The sequence below is a fragment of the Macrobrachium rosenbergii genome, chromosome 22 (genome assembly GCF_040412425.1).
Source record: "Macrobrachium rosenbergii isolate ZJJX-2024 chromosome 22, ASM4041242v1, whole genome shotgun sequence".
Taxonomy (NCBI): domain Eukaryota; kingdom Metazoa; phylum Arthropoda; class Malacostraca; order Decapoda; family Palaemonidae; genus Macrobrachium; species Macrobrachium rosenbergii.
Genome location: NC_089762.1, coordinates 5,408,547 through 5,432,207, shown reverse-complemented (window position 1 = coordinate 5,432,207; position 23,661 = coordinate 5,408,547). Strand labels below are relative to the sequence as shown.

Sequence of the window (23,661 nt, the reverse complement as noted above, 5' to 3'; positions counted from 1 at the left end):
TCTCTCTCTTTCATCTTTATCTCATCCCTTCCTTTTCTTTCATTTTGTCTTTGTGGCCTGCTATCCTTAGAAAGCACACGCCTACATTTCCTCACTTTGAAAACGGACTTTTTTTTTTCCCTTTCTCCTTTCCTTTTACCTTTTCTTTTGGGGTGGAGGTGTGAAGGTCTTCGGCTGCCTGCATTGGCAGCGCCCCCCCCCCCAACAACGAGAATTTCTCCTCCATGGCTTGGTGGTTCATTGCCTCATTCAGTGAACAAACGCCTTTATGTCAGGAGGTACACTAGTTCCGTCTCCTTATTTTAAAAGGTTTATTTATACAAATACTTTGTAAAATGCAGCATTTAATTATATATATATATTTTTAAGGATGACATATAATTTTGTCACATGAATGAACTTATTACATATAACTGTTAACTGGTTTGATAGCTGGAATTTTTACTTGGTTAGTCTTTCGGACAGCTGAATAAGGGGTAGCCTATTGAAGAAATGATTATTCATCCTGGAACGAATTAACTGAAGTCATGCTTTATCTAAGTTTCCCTCAATTACTGGTGTCATTATGACGAAAGGTATAGGATACGCTATTGAAACGCAGGAGTACCTGCATGATCACGGTCTACGAGAGAGGCTATACTTTACATTCACATTTTCAGAGGCAGTGTCAGGGACCTGAAAAGTTGTCAGGTTACAGCCTCCAGTAGTGGTGTTCAAAACTAGGCTGGACCTATTCTCTGATCATTTTCTCTGGCAAATGTGCAGTTGTTGTATGTGACACTAAGGAAACTTAATTTTTTACTTGGATAAGAATTGTAGATATAAAAAACTCAGTAGAATGGACTATTAGGTGAAAACAGAGAGAGAGAGAGAGAGAGAGGTAGGTGGTCCTGGAATCTTGAAAGTATAACAGACTGAAATTTGACCTGACAAGTAATTTAGTAAGATGACTGAACACATGAAAGGCGCTAAAAACATTAAACAAGAACAGTTAGGTGCTTGCATGAGTGATAGTCTCTTATGACTGTACTCGGAAAATCATTCATGATTAAGGATGAACCAAGCATGGTTGATTGCTATGATTATATATGACTGATAGAATTTCCGTCCACAGGACTTGAATTATAGGACACAGATAAAAGAAACACTGATATACTTTTCCGTGAACCATTAGCGGTATTTATAGTCGGCGAGGAAAATGAAGTTACTGAACCTTACATAGTCTCAGAAACACCGGAGTCCTGATCAAAGTCTGCATGGATTCAAATTTCATAGATAACATCTTGGTGATTTTTCTTAGCCAAAGGAAATTCACAATTGCATTAAATCTCAGAGATAAACTAGTTTCGTCGTGTTTAGACGCCTATTCACCCAGTCACCTGAGTAATTTGGAGTAGGCGTTTTTACATTCAAAGTCCCCCGTGGGTAATTTTGACTTATTCAGATTTTAGTTCGCGTGAGTGTACGTTCGCTGTCAGTTTGTATTGCAGGCTTAGGTTTTCTTCATTTGTAGTTCTAAAACGTTACTTCTGGCGTAAACACTTTTGCACGCATTTTCACATAACAAGATCCACAGAAATAAGGCCAAGGTTGGGAACACAGCGCTTAAATGTCAGTCTTCGTGAGTTCAACAGGCTTTAGAGTTAATTCCAGGTTTAACTGCGCTAATTTTTGCATTTAACGTTCCTTACCCTTGATTTCAGGTTTTGTGGCACCAGCGATCCATGGAAAAAAACTCGGGTTTTGTGAGCATGTTTATGTAGCTACTGAAAGCAAACTTTATCGTTAAGTCACCGGAATTTTCACTCATACTTGGTCATAGACTACTAGCATTTATCTTTAAAAGCCATCTGGGTTTTACTAACTGTACATGTTGATGGTCAGAAGCCTTACAATTTTACAGTGTTGAAATGAATTTTATCTTGTTGTTTATTGAGAATTTACATTCAAAGAACTAGAAGAAAGTTGCTCTTAGGCTGCCAATTAGAGGTAATAAGAGCTGTTCTTTTGCAAAGTGGTTTTCATTTAAAACAAAAGTTGGTTTTTGCTTCATGATTCAAAACCTGTTGTTGGCTTTTTACTTCCCCGTAAGCGCTAAGAGTTGCCAGTTGACAACAATAATCTACCTACATACTCCTGTTGAGGATTAACCTTTGGCTCTGTAAACAGTTATGCAATCAGTGGACTGGTAATGAGAAGTGCAACTTGTCTAACAGCGTGATTAATATTAACATTCAGGGAAACGTCATTAGCTGACTGTAGCTGCAAGAACCTTAATTCAGAAGAGTTCTTGAGTAGGCCCTGAGCTGAGCAGTGTATACAGTCAGCATTATATCTCACAGGCTTGAGCAGCATTTTGACAAGGTTTGCAAATTTTTAGTTAGCATTCTGCTGTTAGTGTTGATAATATCAAGATCAGTATACCAAATTAGAGACCGCCTAGGAAAGATAGGGGTCAAATACAGACGACTATTTGATCAACATAGGATGCTATGAAACTGACAGGTATTTCGATGAAGATTCAAAAATGGCGTTTTCTTCAACTTTTTATAGCATGGCGTGTAAATCTTTCGACAGTTTCATATTATTGTTGACTGAAAGTACTTGCCAACGCTAGATATTTATACTTTTTTTTTTTGGTAATGAATAGTATGATGGAGAATTGTATCAAAGTCACTTGTGGCATTACTTCCATCGACTTCTAGCAACGTTTATGTTTGCAATACCAATAAATTTAGCCATTACTTGATAAAGATGTGTTTGATTTCTATCATATTTGAAGAAAACGTAATAGCCAAATATAAATCCACACTACAGACATATAAATGGTTCATCTCTAAACTCCAACGCTTTGGATAACATTGACATATCTTGAATTTACAGGGAAAACTTTTACTAGAAACCTCTCCTACACATTTGATAAAGAGGAAAAAATATATAGACCATTATACTGAATGGAATTAAACTTAGTAAAACTGGCACTGCATGAAAACTTGAACTTAGATGAGAGTGCTTAATTGCAATTGAAAGTTAAAATATCAATTTTGTTGTGTAAAGAATAATAATAATAATAATAATAATAATAATAATAATAATAATAATAATAATAATAATAATAATAATAATAATAATAATAATAATAATAATAATAATAATAATAATAATAATAAGACTGTGTTATACTTTCCAAACTAATTAGAATGAGAAGAGTATTAAGAAGAGGATTAAAAGCTCAAGAAAAAGAGAGGGCAAATACTAAAGAATTTAGAAAAGTTCATTATAGGAGAGAGGACGTAACGACAACAATAACAAAAAAGAAATCTAGTTACAAATAACCGAGGTTAACATACATAAACTGGAAGCCTTGTAAGTTTATTTAACAAAGTTTTGAATTGTGAATTTTCTAATGGTTGTCCAGTGAAGTAGGCGTTTTATATATCCCTTCGATTACAATAAGCATGGATGATATGAAAGAGAAGAATTGCACTGGGAGAATATGCATTTCGAGCGGGATCACATGACGTCACTGCTTGAGTTGCCAGCAATCATGAGATTTACTTCCGCCTGGAAAGAGAACAAAGAAATTACAGATGTATTATTCATTCTGTTACTTAGGGTTAATTTATTACCTCCTTTATTTTTGGTATACTTATTGTTTTTCTTATGAAATGTATAATATTTATTGGACAAACAAGAAAACACGCACTTATACACATCATGCACAAATATCTATCTATCTATCTATCTATCTATATATATATATATATATATATATATATATATATATATATATATATATATATATATATATATATATATATATATATATATATATATATATATATATATATATATATATATATATATATATATATATATATATATATCCTCAGACCCCTTTTGAAGAAGATGACCCAAGAAACGCGACCGCCAGATCCATCGCCAAACGGGAGCTAATGAGGCCAAAAACCACTAGGAATTTGGTCAATCTCCTCCTTCTTAAGAAACGCCACCTCCTTAACATCGGAGGCCTAAGGCCACACCTTCATGTTTTTGTATATATACCATTGTAACTTTCCACCTGTCCATATTCTACCAGTGAACAGGGGCACAGAAACAAGTGCCCGAAATATATGGTTTCAACGTTTAAATAGTGTTTTATGGGCCTTCTTATTTTCATATATATATATATATATATATATATATATATATATATATATATATATATATATATATATATATATATATATATATATATATATAGTTCTCAAAAACCTGAGGCCGTCATCGTTTCACCCAAGCCCCACTGACTGATACAAAGACCTCCAGAGGCCTCCCCTCTCCCAAAGCTCCTATCAACTGATCTGTAGCTTTGTTTGAATGACATAAAGATTTAATGGTGAAGCCTTTGCTTTCTCACCTAAAGCAAGAGATGGGATTGAAGTAACACTGATGGTACCGTATCTGTCTCTTCATTGTGGGTATATCTGCTGACAGCCCAGACAGAGGAGCAAACATCCTCTTGGCCTTAACTTCTGCGAGGATGGCAGCCTCTTCCTCCGCCTCCTGTGCAGCCTCCTTCTCCCTTTCGCTCTCTTCCTTGGCTCTCTTGATGGCTGGCTGCTCTCGTAGGTTTTCGCTCAGTTCAGAAGCCACGCGACTTAGGATTAAGTCTTTTAATACTGCTAGTTCCTGCGAACAAAGAAAGGCTTTAGAGTTTGTAACTTTTCCTAATAAATGCTGTGAAGTATTGCAATTTCCAGTCATGATTACAGACCTAGATATTTATCACAGTTCTGGGCAAAGAGTTCACATTAATACACTGGTAATTACGTCATTTTTTCATGGGTTTGTAAGATTTTGTGTCAAAGTTTTTGCAGACAGCATTGCATGATTATGGTAAATTATTGTCGTATTCTTGAAATTATTTTACAAAAGACTTTACGATGTATGTATGTATGTATGTATGTATGTATGTATGTATGTATGTATGTATGTATGTATGTATGTATGTATGTATGCCTGCATGTATGTATGTATGTATGCATGCATGTATGTATGTATGTATATATGTATGTATGCATGTATGTATGTATGTATGTTGCCCGTATACTTTTCCGAATAGAAATAAGTTCCTTCAGGTCTTGTTCCCCCGCGATTCTTATCTAATATTTCGGGTAGCTCTAGAGGTTTGGTTAAACTGACGACCATCGGAATCCGTAGAGCTTCCAGATAGATTGTTTATACATTTAAGGGAATAGAAGATCTTTGGTAGTGGACGATGTGGCACTGTGACACCAAAAGCATGGGAAAAATATCGCAGACTAAATGGATGAAAAAAGACATAACACGTAATGTCGCAGGAATATCTTGAATAAACTGTCAGAATGCTGAGCTTAATTGTCACTGAATTTAACAGGAAGGGAAAAGAAAGGCGAGGAAACTTGTAGGCAAAAAAATCTAAGCATGAAATGAATACACTATCGGCTCCCTATTTAGAAAGACTGATGAGTCCTAATCCTTCCCATACTGGCAAAGAGCGAGCTGTTGGGAATACAGGCATACACACTTACTCACACACACCTATATACATGTATGTGTATATATATACATGTATATATATGTATATGTATATACATATATGTATGTATATATATATATATATATATATATATATATATATATATATATATATATATATATATATATATATATATATATATATATATATACGTATGTGTGAAGTTTTGTCGTTTATTGTTGCGAGACTTTTGTATACTCGCAAATGTTAAGCTATAAATATTGTTAATATTCGATTTTACTCTATCTTGCGAGTAACTTACATCCAGAAGGGCCGAATTCTTATGGCGATATGGCGACGGTTTATCAATTTCCAAACCAAAGGCCCGCAGGTTCGAATCTTGAGCCGGCCAGTAGCACTTACTAATCACAATTTCATTTGAGTCTAAGTTATTCCGAAGGTAGCCTACTGAGTTCGGTACTATGCGATAATAGTGGCTTAATATTTAGGATGTATATATATATGTATATATATGTATATATATATATATATATATATATATATATAAACAGTATATATATGCATATAAAACATATATATATATACATATATATATTTATAAATATATATATATATATATATATATATATATATATATATATATATATATATATATATATATAGAGAGAGAGAGAGAGAGAGAGAGAGAGATACACACGAACGCATACACGTATAAATAAATAAATATATATATATATATATATATATATATATATATATATATATATATATATATATATATGTATATGTGTATATCTCTCTCTCTCTCTCTCTCTCTCTCTCTCTCTCTCTCTCTCTCTCTCTCTTTATATATATATATATATATATATATATATATATATATATATATATATATTTATATATAAATATATATATATATATATATATATATATATATATATATATATATATATATATATATATATATATATATATATATATATATATATATATATATATATATATGTATATTCATGCTTATACAGTGCATTTTGTGTTGTAACCCACAGGAGAAAAGAAAAAGCCCTTTACGACGCTATTTTTACTGCTTCCCAAAAAAGCTCGATGTGCCTGTAGGTCCTTCTGACCTTTCAGGACCTATTTGGCCCAAATGAAGCAGCCGGATGCACCTGTCTTCACCTTCGCCGAATGGAGAGGAACGTGAACAAAAACAATAATAAGATAAAAAGAAATAGAATGATATAAACTTTACGTGAAGGAAAATAATAAGAAACATTAACGTTACCACTACTACTCTGAGCAAATTTTTATGAACATAAATTATGAATGATAGTGACTGTAATTATGAGTCACAAATCAAAGGGGGAGCCCAGCCCTTCAGTTGGGCCACTGCGTCTGCTTTATAAATAATGTCGTAGTTCTTCTCAGTCTTTTCATTCATATCTTCGCAACGCTTAGTACTAGATACAGATTGCAGTTAACTCCGACAGTCTTGCCTTTTCTTCTGACCAATAACATAGTTTTACAGAAGTTATATACCAGATGTGACCAAATAAAGAGATGCTTTTCCTATTCATGCATTGCTGTTTAAGCATTGGAACTTTAGAAGTTGAATTTCTGGTTCTCATTTCGAAGTTTATCTTATTTGTTTTTCTTTTATTAGTTTGCTTATTTTCTTCTTTTCCAGCTAGGGCAGCAATTCGGATCCTTTTACCTTTTTTTTGGATCAGGTAATGAGTATCCTCATCTGTTAGAGACGCTTAGATATAATTGACGCTGTATAATTGACAAAAAGGAGAAAGGGTCTCGGTCGAAAATTTCAAATCGAAATTTCCTAACTGGTGCCTGAATCTCCGGTGGGCTCATCGTCGAGAAACCTTTTTGAATTTCAATTGAATCGGACAATTTTTCCCCTTTGTTGACCCACCAGCATCACAAAACGGTTCAATCTTTCCACAGAATTGGAAAAAAGAAATTCGATATCCGTTTATCTCGATTTTTCTGAAACCATTTCGATACGCATTTTTTTATATATATTTTTTTGTAGTTCCGTAAACGGCCGCATGTATTTTCTTGGGCTTCTCAGGCTCAGATTTCCTGATTTCCTATTCTAGATTTCCTGGTGATCAATCATAGTCCAGAGTTGCTTTTTGGAATTGCCTGCTCTCAGTGAGGCCGCTTTTAAATGGATTTACGTAATGGGTATATCACAGTTTTTTTTTTAATTCCCACTGAGGATGCGCTCACGGTTTGTATTTACGTCGCAGCGTTCTCGCGCGTGGCTCTTTTATTTTCTATTTTTAGTTTTATGCTTCCGCAATGACAATGAAGATATGACTCTCGCCATTGTATGTTTTTGGCTATGTTTGTTTGTCTGTTAACTGTTCTTCTAAGATTACTCAGAAAGTTTTGCGTGGATTTTTACTAGAGTTCGAGTCAGTCTTGTGATTGACAATAAGCGACTGGATCTTGGGACAGCTAGGAATGTAAGCCTAGGGGAGAAAGGACCTTTTGTTGGTAGGCTCCAGGCCAAGGAAACTGAAAATCTACACACCATTACTGCAGATTATTTTGCTGTCAATCTGAATATTTGTTTCTGCAACAAACAAACTGGTTCTGGTCGCATACTTGTTATTGTTGTTATTATTCGTTGTTCTTTTTGATTTACCCTGGTAAAAAAAGGTGATCAAAAATGGAAAAACGAATTCATGCTCTTCCCCAATGGACAGCTTTTGGTGTAGGAATTTTTCAGATGAAAATCTGTATCAGAAATGATATATTATATATATATATAATATATATATATATATATATATATATATATATATATATATATATATATATATATATATATATATATATATATATCTTTATATATATATATATGTTCTTATATATAGCTTTTCTGACGTTTTCAGTGTTGCTGGTCAAGCTTATTCTGGGACTCAAGGCTTTACTTTTTTTTTAGTCTGGTGTTAATTTACATGGGGTAATTAATCCAGTTTAGCACTTATATATATTAGCGAACAGGAGTTACTCTCTCTCTCTCTCTCTCTCTCTCTCTCTCTCTCTCTCTCTCTCTCTCTCTCGATCACGTCAGATTTTAGCTAGAAGAAGAAGATGTATTGCTGACAATAATTAAAACAGAAGAGTAATGCCGCTGGTATTGACATGACTGCAAGTTCGTGTTGCAGCGGACACTTGGATAAGGAAGCGTTCTGCCGTCAGTGACATTAGTTTAATGCCATAGTGAAAGGCGAGGTGGCAAATTATCCTTTTTAATTACACTTTCCTTTGCTTTGTCCACAGCAGTACCAATCGTCCTGAGTACCTTCGCAGGAAGGTAACCTAATCTAGTTCTATACCGGATTCTTTCTCCATTACGCTCTTACAGGGCATTCGAAAAACATGGCTGATAAGAATGACAAAGCCCTCTCACTGAAGAGATTATCATATCAAAACGTTACCTAACCACACCGAATTTTTAAAATGCTGAAAAATTGTGAGAAATCAGGTCTTCCGTAACGATGTATCTCTTAAGCTTTCGTAAGAATATAAGAGAGAGAGAGAGAGAGAGAGATTAGGCAAAGGGTTTTCTTTCTTTTCGAGGTGAAATAAAGATTTAACTTTTCATATGACTTCCATGAAGCCGAACTTGTTCCTTGATGCGTCTCGATACTGCGTTCGATTTCTCTGCTCCGTCTTGGTCCTTTCCATTTGTAATCCTGCTCACTTAATCTGCGTTCCACATTCTCCCTTTCCTTTTGCTTCCTCCCTCCCTCCCTCCCTCCTTGCTCGGCTCAATCGTCAGTCTTCCATTCTTTAAAAGCTGACGGATTAATTCGGCCTCTTCTGGTCGGCTGGTCTTGAAGCCTTCTCTGGCATTAAGGTGCGCGGGCGAACCTCAGTTTAGCCTGAGCAGGATAACGCCTTGGAGGAAATATAAGGGATCATAGAGCACAACGTCAGGCTAGCCTGGCAAAAACAACAGCTACGTTCCCGTAGGGAGGTAGTGCCGTCAGTGAACCTCATCCTGCGCACTGTAGGCATTACTAAAGGATGTTTACAGTGTCCCTTCGGCCCCTAGCTGCTCCTACTTTTTACCTTTTTACTTAACTCTTTGGAAAGAAAGAAGTCGCCAAAAATAGAGAGCTGGTGAATGCTAGAAATGCCAAAATAGACTTTCATTATGGCCAGATAAGGGACACGTTCTCAGCGAAGGATTTATGGTAATTGCTCTTTTTACTTCTGTTTCGTAATGTTATATATATAACAGTCTATGTAAAATTACTGAGACTGTGCTTCCTCTCTGAGCCTTTTTGTAACCTACACCAAGAACACTGGAAATGTTATTGCTTGGCTTGTGTACGTGTATTATCACTTTTACCATCAATCAAGTTTAGACATGTTATTATTATTACTGTTGTTATCATTATTACTTCTGCATACCTCATAGCCATTTTCATCATTGCTACTGTCATATAGGTGTTATTATCGTATGTTCATTATTGTTATTCAGACGCAGATATGTGAGTCATTTCGAGGCGTTATATTTCCTTCTCTTTTTGATGTGGATGAATACGTGATTTATATGTATCGGTATAGCTCGCAGAGCCTCGATGGCTCGGTCGGTAGAGCAGCAGACTCGGACTTCATAAGAAGTCTGTGTCGCGGGTTCAAATCCGCAGCCGACCAGTCAGAGGGGCGGAAACTTTGCTATCCGTGTAGACACCCCGGGATTATGTACGTAATCAACGGATAGATTTGCTGAAAGCAAATGGGTGTTACAGACTAATACTCACACAAACAAAGCCACTCCAACACCTTCTTAAAACATAACAGACGCCTCACACGTCTCGAACTGTCGGCCTAACCGATCACGTCTCCTCGCTGCTGGGAGAAAGGGAGCTGGGGATTTGGCATGATACATATACACATGTGCTACCGGGGTCTAAGCGATGTCTGGAAGGGCAGCCGATTGAGGCTAAGGCCTACCCCAATGCCAAATCAAAGTCCTTCAAAAGAAGGCATCGTGCTTACCCCATATGAAAAATGGGAAAAAGCATGTTAAATGAAGAAGAAGAAGATGTATCGGTATAGCTCGCATTGTAATGACTCCGATGTTCAAGCCCAGTGCTATAATATAATAGTAACTGACAGGAGTTGCTCCTCTATGCGACTGAACCCTTTTGGCCGCTCTGTACTGGTACAGTATATGCATCTTTTACTGTACACTCACAGGATGGGAAGGGGTCCAGTAAACTACCCTCTCACGAGGCACAATTTCAGTTTCAATTTCCATTCCTGTTTCCTTCCTTTCTTCAGTCTTGTTGTCCAACCTCTCTAACCTAACTGTTACTTCTCAGTGCAGCTGTGAGATTTTCCCCCAGTTCCACCTTCAGAGCTTTGTAGCTCATCTCCTTTATTTTCTGGATTTCTTTATCTTGCTGTCCAACCACTCCAACACCCCCTTTTTCACTAGCTTAGGAGCCGAAGGGCCGAAAGTGCCCCAGTGCTTGGCTTGACGTCCTGAACTTGGAAAAGTCAATCAGAACAACAGCTACGGATTTGGGGAGTGGAAAGCAGCTGAGAAATCGAGGGGCGGGGGCGGGGCGGGGGGGGGGGCGAGTGCAAGGACATCTAATGGCCTTTAACTCATCGGGATTCTTTATATTTGCTTTCATCATATTTTCCCCCATCTCTTATTTAATTACTCCTCACCTTCCCACTCCCCTCCCCTCCCCTCCCCTCCCCTCCCCAAGGGTTATACTGCGTTCGTGCCTCGCTTTTCGCCTCTGCCCTTTCTTGTCGTTCATGCCAAAACTTGTCCTTCTTTATTCCTTGCCCTGATAGTCTGCTTTTCACATCCTCATTACCCTCTTCTTCATTTAACTCCCTTTTCCATTATCAAAGTAATCGTTTAATTTGTAATCTCTCTTTCTTGCTTTCATAATTCTCCCTTTTCGGTGTTATTTGTCTCTTTATCTCTTTTACCGTTGTTAACTTCACTACTATTCTTATCCTTATGTAGCCGCCTACGCTGAATTTTTGCTCTCTTCAAATATTTCTGCCCATCGCCATTTCTTCTTCATTTTCAAATTTTCTTCATTTATTCTTTTGGCACTCCACAACTCCTCCTTTTTTCTTTCTTTATTCTGAAATTTGTTTTCACTTTATTTTGATCTACTTTCTATTTGGAAATAATTCATGACTTCTCTCGACCTTTACTGACATCTTTGTCTGGACTTTCTTAGTCAGACAAACAACCGAAATTTTATTAACTTTCGTAATTGTTTCTTTTTACATTTTCTATTAGTTCACATAACCATACCGCCTTTTTTTCCCTTTCCCCGAATATGATGCAGTTAAATAATGTATTCCATAAATCATTCTACATCATAATAAAAAAATATCCGTTTCTCAGTTTTTCGTTCATGGGAAATTTTCAGTGCTTATCGTAATCCCAGCCGCGATAGCCTTTTGTATCAGCCCATCAGCCATGTTATAGCCTATGGAAGAGAAGTCTTCACTTCCTTCAACTCATCCTTCAGCCCATTTATTGTTTAGCCCAGGAAGCTTCCTCCCTACGCCATCCATTTTCCAGCAGAGAGTATCTTCAGTCTTCATCTATCTTCAATCCTCATCTCTCAGAGGCGTCAGCGGGCGACTGGCAACCCACTGAATCTGGGTTCTAATTTTCCATCTCGCAGGAACAGACAGTTTCTCTCTCCCTCGCAGCTCCTCCAGTCTCTCCTTCTCTCTCTCTCTCTCTCTCTCTCTCTCTCTCTCTCTCTCCGTCTGGCGACATGATTGGCCCAAGGCTTCACACGCTTCTATTTTGTAATGTTCTCATTCTGAGATAATGCCATCAATTATGATAATCATTTACGCAGTTTCTCTATTTTTCGCAAGACGAGAAATTTATGTTATGTTGTTCAGTGTCTAACGCATCCTTTTTTTAAAGCATGTGGTAAACTACTGATCAAATCTGTTTATATATAGGTATATAATATATATATATATATATGTATATAAAATACACATATATATTTCATATATATTTCTATATGTATATATATTATATATATATGTGTGTATATATATATATATATATATATATATATATATATATATATATATATATATATATATATATATATATATATATATATATATACATACATATATATATTGCTGCTTTCATAAGGATTCTTTCAAAACAAGGATGATTTATTGGTTGATTATGTTCAGCCTGTATATCGTGGCTAAAATAACAGTCCCAGGATAAAAGTCGTATTATTCGTCAGATTGTCGACTTGAATTGTTTTTAACGTCTATCTAAAACGAAACATATCTTTTTATGTGTTGCCGTTGGTTGATCTAAGAAAAATAATTTTCGAGAAGACATTTTATAAATGAAATTACGAATAAATCAAGATTTTTATTTTATGGATAGTTCTTGCCAAATCTTTTTCGTTGTTACAATAGCGTCGATTTTAATGTTAGATTTTATCGATTTTTTAAATTTTTACTTTTATGAGTGGAAACAAACATTATGAATTTATAGCTGTAAATATCTTTATAATAATAATAATCCCTTAGCGATGTCAGACCATTAACCCGTAAATGCTTACAGCACATGGATGTGCGTGAAACCTTCATTGAATAATAATATTGTCCTCTGGCGCGGACCATCGGGGTAATATCCTCCCTCCATGATGGTTGGCAGGCTTTAATTGAAAGCATCAGATTCCTACCAAGTAATTTGCCTTCAAATTCTTCGTCAGCATATTCATTACATAAACTCAGAATGAAACAAGTTACAGTTGCTGCCTTATGGGGATAGCATGAAGCCAGTTGACAAACCAACTGAGAAGGAAAGTTAAAGTTGAGAAGTTATGGAAGACGACGCGCGGTAGGGGAGGTACAAACTCCACGAAGGACATTCTAATCCATTTTTTTTTATTTACTTTCATACATACCGTAAATTTATCAATGTGTTTCATTTGATATTCTCAGCGTCACCAGGGTGAGCTTTCAGGATCAGTAAATGCTATGCAAAAGTAATAATGGCACTCACATAATTGGAGCATGCGTTCCTCTTCGTTATAACGTCCTCTCTTGATCTGTCTTTCTTTTGTAGTTCATGTTTGTTCCTCAGTCAGTCAGTCAATCATACGTTCCTGAGACAGGGAGGCGGAAGCTCTTCAGAGGTGCAGCTCGCGCCTCGCTTAGATCTCCTTGGAATGACTTAGTCTTGTCTTTGGAGGAAGAAGTCTTCCCCTGGCTACAGGGAAAGTTGGTCTTATCTTGATGACTCACGAAATCTCCTTACGGTGTTTGCTAGTCTACCTTTCTTCCTCTTTTCCATACAAATGGCGATTTATCTAGGTTTCCTGTTATAAAGGCCACTCTCTTTAATTCTTATTTTTCATCCGTCTTATTCCCTATTAATTCCGATAGTCATAACCCCTCAACTTTGTCCCTCTCGTAAGGTTTGTAAGGTTCTTGCATTCCATAAGAATAAATAGCAAGGCATGTGGCTTGGACCGTATTCCTGTTCTTCATCTTGTAGCTTAAAATGGCCTTATGTTAACAAAGGCTCTTGCTCCTTTTGTTCTTAATTGTTAAACAGTGCACTTACTCTTCTTCTCAGAAACACACAGTAAGTCAGCCTATCTAATATTTCTAAAGTTTTATGAGACTTTACTCGAACCAAATTTCTAAAACATATGAAACGAATTTTTTCTTTTCGTCTCATCAGTATGGCTTCCAATCACGAGCTATTGCATACAGCGCTCTCTCTCCCGTGTCACTAATGATAAACCATTTTTCCTGGTGGACTTTGAGGAGTCTATGGTTTTACTTCTTTCTGTAAAGCCATTTCTACCCTTTTACCCAACCACTTTGTGGATGCTGTTGTGGCATAGCAATACCTGCTCTCCTGTCCATCATTAGCGGTGTCCCTCACAATTTAGTTTTCGCTTCCAGGCCTCGTCCTCCTCTTTATCAGAGGCTTTCAGTCTACCTCCTCGCCAAAAACCCAACCCTCTATATTTCTTCTCTTTTCACCTTCCAACCCTCTTTTGTCACGAGCATTCAGAATCCAGTTTTTCTTTCATTATCTTTGTTCTGATCTTGTAGGTGCAGTTCATAAACATATTGAGTGGTTAGGTTTCTCCAAAGTTTTCCCTGGATATTACATAATTCATATTACTAAGTCTACAAAAAAAAAAAAAAATATGGGTGTTTGGGTTGTGTCATAAATATGATTTTTTTTTATGGCAGTTAGATGCCGACAAGGTTTATGGCCTATGGTTAATTCAGGTCGGAGTTCATCTCAAATTTATTTTTATAATATTTCGTTTTGATACGTGCTTCGATGTGAAAAATAGTACTTAACATCAAGCATTACTAATTTCTTATTATACCGCGCTGCACTCGTACAAACTTGAGCAAAAGACAGAATGAAAATATAGGATAGCATACGCAGCACACACGACCCATAGTACTTTGTCAGATCAGTACTTTAGGTAAAATCAAAGGCGTCACTTGCGTTTTGTAAACTCTGTCTCATATCTACATGAAAATAATAATAATAATATCAGAATATATTTCTATAACTCATGCTCAACTGGAGATCAAAAGTATATGGAAATTAAGTCAACTTTTCATTATGTAAATATGACCACTTAAGAAATTTAACTTTTCGAGTTTTCTGATTTGCGAAATCTCTTCTTACGTATTGAAAGTCGAGACCCGGTAACAAATTTTTTGCCATGTAGAAGAGCGAAACGAAATCATTTTTAGACGTTGTTCTTTTATTTTTGCCAGAGCTTCAATCTTGAACAACCTAAGTTTCGAGAAGATATATACTGTCTTCAGTGCAGTGTAACACCATGAGACATAAAGACGTCAGACATCTTATTCCAGCACTTGAAAAGGCTCTCTACGACTCGTGTTGCAAGAGCAGGTGATATGACATTAATTAATTAGAGCCAAAGCTTTGCAGTTCATTTCCTCTACAAAAATCATTAATATTTGCGGCAGCATAGGATGCAAAATTGAATAATTTCATCACCGCAGCTAGTCTCAGTGTTAGAAGGATAACGATGAACTAACAAACCATGGTACTGTTACAGTGAGCTCATTTCCAGTACCGGCACTTGAGACAGGATAAGCTGAAGTGCCGCATGCTAGTGCACATTCAACTGATCAGTAATGCTAAGAATGGCATCCACTCGAAATATTTCTTTCCTTCATTTCTGTCCTCATTAAACTGTTTCTTCGGCTTCCCTCTTCTGCTAGTGTTCTGATATAAGAAGTGTCAGTTTCGCAGAGCTCTTCCTTGTTCTTCAAAATTATCCAGTTCTGAGCGTAATGGTTTCTGAAACTGATTTGATATTTGCTCTTCCCTCGTCAAGTAGTGTGTCTCTCTTTGTGATCACCTGTAACCTGTTTCAGAGATCCAAGAATCCTCTTGAAGCCTTTTCGCAGAGCACAGTTGCACCAGCCTGACATGACCAATGCGTATCTGAAAGTTGTTTGGGCTCTGGTACCTGTGTGTCTAAATGCATTGACAACTAGAAATTGCTTGAAGTACATTAAAAGAAGTGAACAGCGGCAGGACAATAGCCAACAGTGCTTACTCCTTACAAGTTGAAGAGTAAGTATGAGGCAACAATTGATGGGAAAAATATAAGCTTTTATATCATTGTATGTGCCACTCATGTTTTGACCACGGCAATTATTTGCATCTATTTTATTGGTCATTACTAGTCCTCTTAGTCAAGTAGCCAGTCCATCTGCTGCATGTGTTTCAATGTTAACTAAAGAAAGGGGTATTTCAACCGGTCCGATATCCTTACATAACCAACTGCTATTTACAGTTAATCAATATGAGACATATCTGATGTAATACCAATGGATACATTTTAGTACTTTGATATTTTTCAATACAACCCCCCTTCTCTACTGCAGGGTATATCAGTGCTCTAAGAAAGTTGTTCAAATTGTATAATTTTTCATTTTATTCTGTTAATTAGTATCGTTGATGGTCCAGTGAAAGCCCAGTGTGTGATGCTACAGCCTTATTGGCCACACTGTGAGAGACAGTCTGCTGTTTTCTTGTCGGTTAAGCCTTACTTGTTCCGCATCCATTCCGTCTCATTTGGTAGGATGCCTCCTGAAGCACACACCAGTTACCTTAGACATTCCAATACCCTACCAAGCCTATGGCCCATAATATGTTCGGGAAGGCAATTCATTCATCTTTAGGTGAGGGTCCGTGCTGTCGTAACGCAGCTCAACCCGAACAAAGCAACCGGATTTCATCCTTCGAGCTGTTTTTGTCTGCCAAATTCCGCGGAAGGCGCTCCTCGAAGTGAGAGGATTAAGCAAAACACAATATAGTCACGCTTGCATTATTCTCTACCGTCTGAATTTTAAAAAAAAGTACGTGTCATGAGCTTCCACTTCCCAGAAGTTGTTAATATTCCTTTTGTTTACGAACTGACATCTGTCTCAAAATTATCTCGGAATTGCCCAGAGAAGCGTTCTCTAAATATAACCGACGAGTGCGACATCTTCACGAGGATAAGAAACTCTGGATGAAGTGTGTCAGGCGTGCGTTAAGAACAGGTGAGTTTACTATCCTTGTTCAAGGAACCTGTTAGTTAGTTACTGTACTATATTTGATAAATTATGAGGTATCCGGAAATTCACCGGTGTTTTAGTTACGATAAAAAATAACATTTTAATGGACATAAAGCAGAGCAAGTGGGTCTGACTCACTCAGTTTTTTCTTTCTCGTCCCAAAGAGTATATTTTCTCTGCCTGATTCACGTCTACTGCAGCACACAGCCAGAAAGAGGCAGCCTTGTGCAGGCAGCAGGCGTCTGATGTTGCACATTTTCTTTGCACAGGTAGAGTCGACGTTAATCAGCTGTGTGAAGTGAAGAGAGTCAACGCGCGACGGAGAGACAGCCGTGCAAAAAGAAGTTAGCGATGATTTACCCTTTCGGTGTTGATGCTGGAGAGGAGTCATAATACAAAACAAAAAAATAACTAAAAAAAAAAGAAGAGAGGGAAGGCAAACTATAAAGAGCTTGAATATTGACAACTCTGTCGATATAGTTCCTCCTGCTTTTCTTTTCTTCCTTTAAAGAGGAAAAAAACTCTGGAAGCTGAAAAGGGAAAACTTAGCAAGTTTTCACACCCAGTAGCTCACTCTTACACTCCCATCAACAGTCTTTACAATACAGGGTTCGCCATGTGATCAAAGACGTCTCTCTCTCTCTCTCTCTCTCTCTCTCTCTCTCTCTCTCTCTCTCTCTCTCAACACGATCGATCTGTAATACACTAACTGTCACAGACACGTAGCTCGGACATTTGTTTTAATATCGTTTCCACCTAAGCCTGTTCAAAGAATGACTCAGCCGCAGCATATGTAGCAAAATATTAATTCTTTGCTTCTGAAACTGTGTACTGCTGGGACATGAGTTTGAAAGTATGTATTTAAGACATTTATGTGTGATCTTATCTTTGTCTGTAAGATGTCCTTCAGTCTTACATATTTGTCGGGGACAGACTAAACAAAATTCGTCATTTACTCATTTATTTGGCTAATATTAATTTTGGCAGAACATTCCTCACTTTTGAGTTTGCTGTTTTCTATATATAATTGATTTGGTATTGGAACTGTAGTCGTTGTATTTCCTTCAAATAGTCTTCCAAATATCAATACATGTGGTTAGCATGTAAAATCACGCAACAACCCTCATAGTTCTATGCTCTATCGATTTCACAGTAAAGCATTTACCCTGCACTGCGTCCAGAACCTCTGCCCTGCTTTGAAAAGAAAGGTATGGATGGAATCTTTGTGTTTTTCGTGATTCACACTTTACATTGATTGATGTTTGAGGTCATTTATGCATTTCTTTATTCTGTCTTTTGTTTAAGTGATGCAAACTCGAAATGATCTGTAATCAGCATGACTTACTAAAGGCAATATAATTTATAATCTTTACCAAAGCTGCCTTTTAAATGTGAATTGGGATGCGGCTCCACAATGGGAAAATGAATCCTTTTTAATATTTAGACTTGAAAAAGAAGTAGCGTTCCACCGCAACATTCGCCATACATATGCTCTATTTTTAATAAAGATAAGTGACAAGGCCAGTAATTGATTTTGCCAATGGCGCTGCATTTTCATGATTTGCACTTTTTAAGATCATTTTCTCAAGTCTGAGTAGCTATGTACGTATTGTGAACCCATCTTGTTGTGAATTAATTTAAACTTATGTATCGTACGCCTCGTATGCACACACACACACATAAATACATAAATATACATATAAATATACATATATACATATATATGTATATATATATACACACACATATATATATATATATATTATATATATATATATATATATATATATATATATATATATATATATATATATATATATGTGTGTGTGTGTGTGTGTGTGTGTGTGTGTGTGTGTGTGTGTGTGTTTTTTTCCGTCAGAGTTTCTCTCTTACACAATTTTTGTTGTAGACATTGACCTCTTTGATGCACAATTTTTCATATTTCCTTACTTCTGTTTTCAATAATTCTTCGAAGTTCTGGATAAGTATACAGAGTCGTGGTGTATTTTCCATTTATTGCTAGTCCGTTTCACCCAATCTGAGGCTTTTCCTAGCAAGAACTAATGCATACTGTACAGGCGTCCTCGGCTCTATTTATACAGGCATGATTGGATTAGCGGTGGGATGGGGTAGCATGCAATAACATATTATTTCAGATTGGGCGAAACGGACCGTTGCAATAGATGGAAAATACACCACGGCTGTATACTTATCCAGAACTTCGAAGAATTATTGAAAACAGAAGTAAGGAATATGAAAAAGTGTGCATCAAAGAAGTCAATGGCGCAAAGGCAATTGTCTACAATAATATATATATATATATATATATATATATATATATATATATATATATATATATATATATATATATACATACATACATACATACATACATACATACATGCATACATACATACATACATACATACACGAGTGAGAGAGAGAGAGAGAGAGAGAGAGAGAGAGAGAGAGAGAGAGAGAGAGAGAGAGAGAGAGAGAAGGGGAGGGTGTGTATGTCTATCTAATTATAATATGTAGAATTGCATGTGAATGCATATTTAATATGCAGTTTTACAGTTAATTCATTTGCATACAACTTGTATAAGAAAAGAAACGGACGATAGATCTCTTTGTGATCATACGCAGCGTGACTTCTTCACTGAATGCAAATCGTTATTCAGACTTGAGAAAATGAAAAGCCCCAACGCGCGAACGAGCTGCTGCCTTGGGGCCAGTGGTAACCGGATACGGTAACTCAGGTCAGTCTTCACTGTAGACTGCTACCGCGGCAATAGTAAGAGGTGCAACCTGATTTTTTGATGCCGGAGGAAGTGCCAGTGGATGGGAATAGATAAAAATGTACTGCAAAGTCGAGGACGCCTTGTGAAGGGTGTAGGCCGTTTGGTTTTAGGAAATGTCCCTCATTGACGCATGGACCTCTTCACATGTGGCGAGTGGTGGAATCTGCGTCCTCTTTGCTGTGGAATTCCCAGATAGTAATACCATTTGAGTAGGGCATTGACTTTGACACCTTGTGTTTATTGCAAAAAAAAAAAAAAAAAATAGGATTCTACATTTATGGATTATGAGTTCATGGCTACGGTGCAGAAGAAAATAAATATATGATATCTGATGTTTTGGACAATGTATGCAGGAGCAGAAAGGCTAAAGAGAGATTGCGTTTAAGAGAGCTGAAAGGTGTGAAGGTGGGGAGATGCAGCAGTTGTTGTGTCAGGGAGACTGGGAGGGGTGAATGATTACAATTGCGTTAGTTCGAGCATTGTATCGGTTAGAAAAAGCTGTATTAGTGAGTGTGTAAGGACAGTGATTTGAAAGGAATGAGACTGAAAGAGTGTTTATGGGAGAATCTGAAACTTTGCTTTACTGGGTATTGGGAGCATAAAACGGGTTGTTGATCAAAGTGATTTAATTGCAAAAAGAGGTGGCTCTACAGCCAGAAAAGGAATTCCACTGAATCACAGCCTTACGGTCCAGTTAAGCTAAGTACGAGTCATTGATCGCTGTGGCTAAGTGGCACAGTAGTCAGCCTGACATTTACTGGGAGTGAATTCGCTCTCAGACTGTCGCTTTCAGGTCCACTCAGCTGCAACGGGTACCAGCATCCGCTGGGATCGAGGAAAAGGGTGTGGGACTAACAGCTTCACCTTTAAAGGCTTTCCGGTGCCACCCCTTCCAAAAGAGGTAAAAGGTGAATGCTATCTGTCTTGATGTCTAGCTATCTATCTATGTGAAATATAGGCCTTGTGTCTCGAATGAATGGGCGAACACGGAGTGCACCGGGGATGAATTTTACCCATTTTCTCCTTTGGAATATATACTGATGCGTTCCTAAGGAATATTTCTTAAATGAAGGTTGGTTGCCGATTAGGCATTTCAGGTTCAATTATCATTACATAGGCCGAGGACATTGTGCTGGTGGCCCCCTCAGCAACTGGTTTGCAAAAATTGATAGATGCCGCTTATGAGGAAGCTTTTAATATTGACTAATTTTAAGCCAGTGAAGTCAAAATGCGCTTTCAATATAAACCTGAAAGAAAACGAAAATATCAGGCCTCTCATAATTGCTAATGATGAGGCTGAGCTCGTAAAATTATTTAAGTATCAGAAGTACATTAGATTATAATGATGAAATAACTCGGACAAGAAGTAAATTTTACTCTGAATTCGACATCGTTTCAAGGCAACATTATTTTCCAGATAAAGATGTTGAAATATTCTTATTTCAAACTGTTCTATCTACAAATATTTGGCTGCGAAGTGTGGTTTGGTGGTTATTACTCCAGGAACTTATACAAAACTTTCGGTGCTGGCTACCATAAGGCAGTCAAAAAGATTTGAAACCTATTGCATGATGAAAGCAACCACTGCGCCTGTCAGCAGCCGCGGATTTAAACTCCAACATCTTATAAATAGATCTAAGATTATGTCAGCATTGCGGTTGCTATGTAACCCGTGTGATTTTGTTCAAAAGATTTTTAGCTTTTTTCATATATTTTCACTTTTGTTACAGGAAGTTTAAGAAATTTTAAATACTTTTTATGATATAGTTTCTTTATTATATAATTAAAGACGCTATTTTAACAAGAACCAGTTTTATTCATGAGAAACAATGAGGGAGTTTTGCAAAGTACAAAGGCAAGGCAAATTAATTGTAGTTGTCTTATATCATATCATTATTTATACTCTGTTCCCTACGAGAGTACGTCTTCAGGGTAGTACAGCTTTCTGAATTTTAAGTATAGCACAACAAACAGCAACGGATATGCAAAGGATTACAGTTTGATTGTCGCATATATTAAATAAATAATCCTATTTTTAACTGGAAAGGCGCAAGAAATTTTATATACGTTTTAAGGAAAATTGAATGAGACTGGTTTTATGAAAGAAAGGTTTGATACAGGGGCGTAACCAGGAATTTAGTAAAGGGCCGGGGGTCGGGGGGCACTTTTGTGGAAGATGTATCAGGGGACCGCAGCGAGCCCCTACAGCTGGCGGCGTCCGGAAAATTTTTGTTTTTTACCAATTTTAGAGATATTTTGATGCACATGAAAAAAATATACATGAAATGTTTTTTGACATATCCAAGAACCAGTATTAAGTGCTTCATCTGGTGGAATAATAATAATAATAATAATAATAATAATAATAATAATAATAATAATAATAATAATAACAACAGTTTTTGCTATTTTCCTTAAGATCAAAGATATCTCATTACACATTACTTTCATATCTCAATATACAGGCACTCAATACCCACACATTTTTTTAGCAGAACAAGGAATAAAAAAAATTCTACAGTATTTTATTTTTTTTTTTTCTGTATTGTGCCCTCCTACACATCATGCAAATAATGCTGCATCTGATCACAGCAGACAAGAGGAATATAAACAGCAGCAGAACAATGGCAAATCTGGACTTTCAGTGTGCAAAATACTGAAAATAAAACAATGAAGACACATGACTAGAAGAAGAAGAAGAAGAGGAAGAAGAAGAAGAAGAAGAAGAAGAAGAAGAAGAAGAGAGAGAGAGAGAGAGAGAGAGAGAGAGAGAGAGAGAGAGAGAGAGACGTGGTATGGCTAAAAGCAATGTCAAAGTTTGTTTTCTTGGTTACTGGATTACTGATACTAAAGTCGAATGTCAGCAAGAGTATAGGGACAAACACGTGACGAGATGATCTCGCTCTTTCACGATCATGAAATGCTACTCTCCACTTTTCAATTTAATGAGCCCAATCTGCAATAAGTATATGTTTTTCCCTAAGTGGGGTTGCATCTCTCTCTCTCTCTCTCTCTCTCTCTCTCTCTCTCTCTCTCTCTCTCTCTAAGGATAATCTTTTGTGACTTAGTTGGATTTTCCTATGATCTTGCGCTCTCTCCCTGTTTTGTCTTTTTTTAGCTTTTTTTTTTTAATAGATCTGTCATTTAGTAACTCAGAACATAAGGGGAGATGGGGGCACGTGCCCCCTATGCCGCCCCCCACCCCCGCCTGCACTACGATTTGATATGGCTGTAAATGTCAGCCTATGACTGTATGAACTTAATCCCTGTATTTCAAGTCAACAATGAGAAATGTGAAGATAGCACATAGTATAATTAGGCTGATCCTGATAGAATAAAAACGATGTGCCTAAGAATTTTCCACACCCACCTTCCGTTGTGAAAGATGATTGCCGTTCTTATTCTTCTCTACAGTTAACAGTTTTTAACGGTCTGTATGTTTGTCCTTACTGTTGTTATTAGTAAATTTAATGTAAAATTTGGTTGCTATGAACCAGTAGTCTTGGAGTTGTGTAAATGTGACGAAACCGGTCAGGGTGGATACTTTTTAGACCATTTTCTTGCTGTGGTACTACTTTCTACTTGAGCATCACGTTATCCTCTCAGTTCATTCTACACACACACAAACACACATCCACACGCACACACACGCATACTGTATAT

The 23,661-nt window shown here is 36.8% G+C and overlaps 1 protein-coding gene across 1 annotated transcript in view; it reads right to left on the bottom strand.

Moving 5' to 3' along the window:
• Positions 1-327: 327 nt before the first annotated feature.
• Positions 328-23,661, bottom strand: part of AstC (Allatostatin C) — a 114,806-nt gene continuing 91,472 nt past the window's right edge. The window contains exons 2-3 of the mRNA XM_067124185.1: positions 4,421-4,692; positions 328-3,564 (exon numbers count right to left, since the gene is read on the bottom strand). Of these exons, the coding sequence (XP_066980286.1) occupies positions 3,555-3,564; positions 4,421-4,692 (282 nt within the window). The 3' untranslated portion in view covers positions 328-3,554. The remainder of the gene's footprint in view (positions 3,565-4,420; positions 4,693-23,661) is intronic.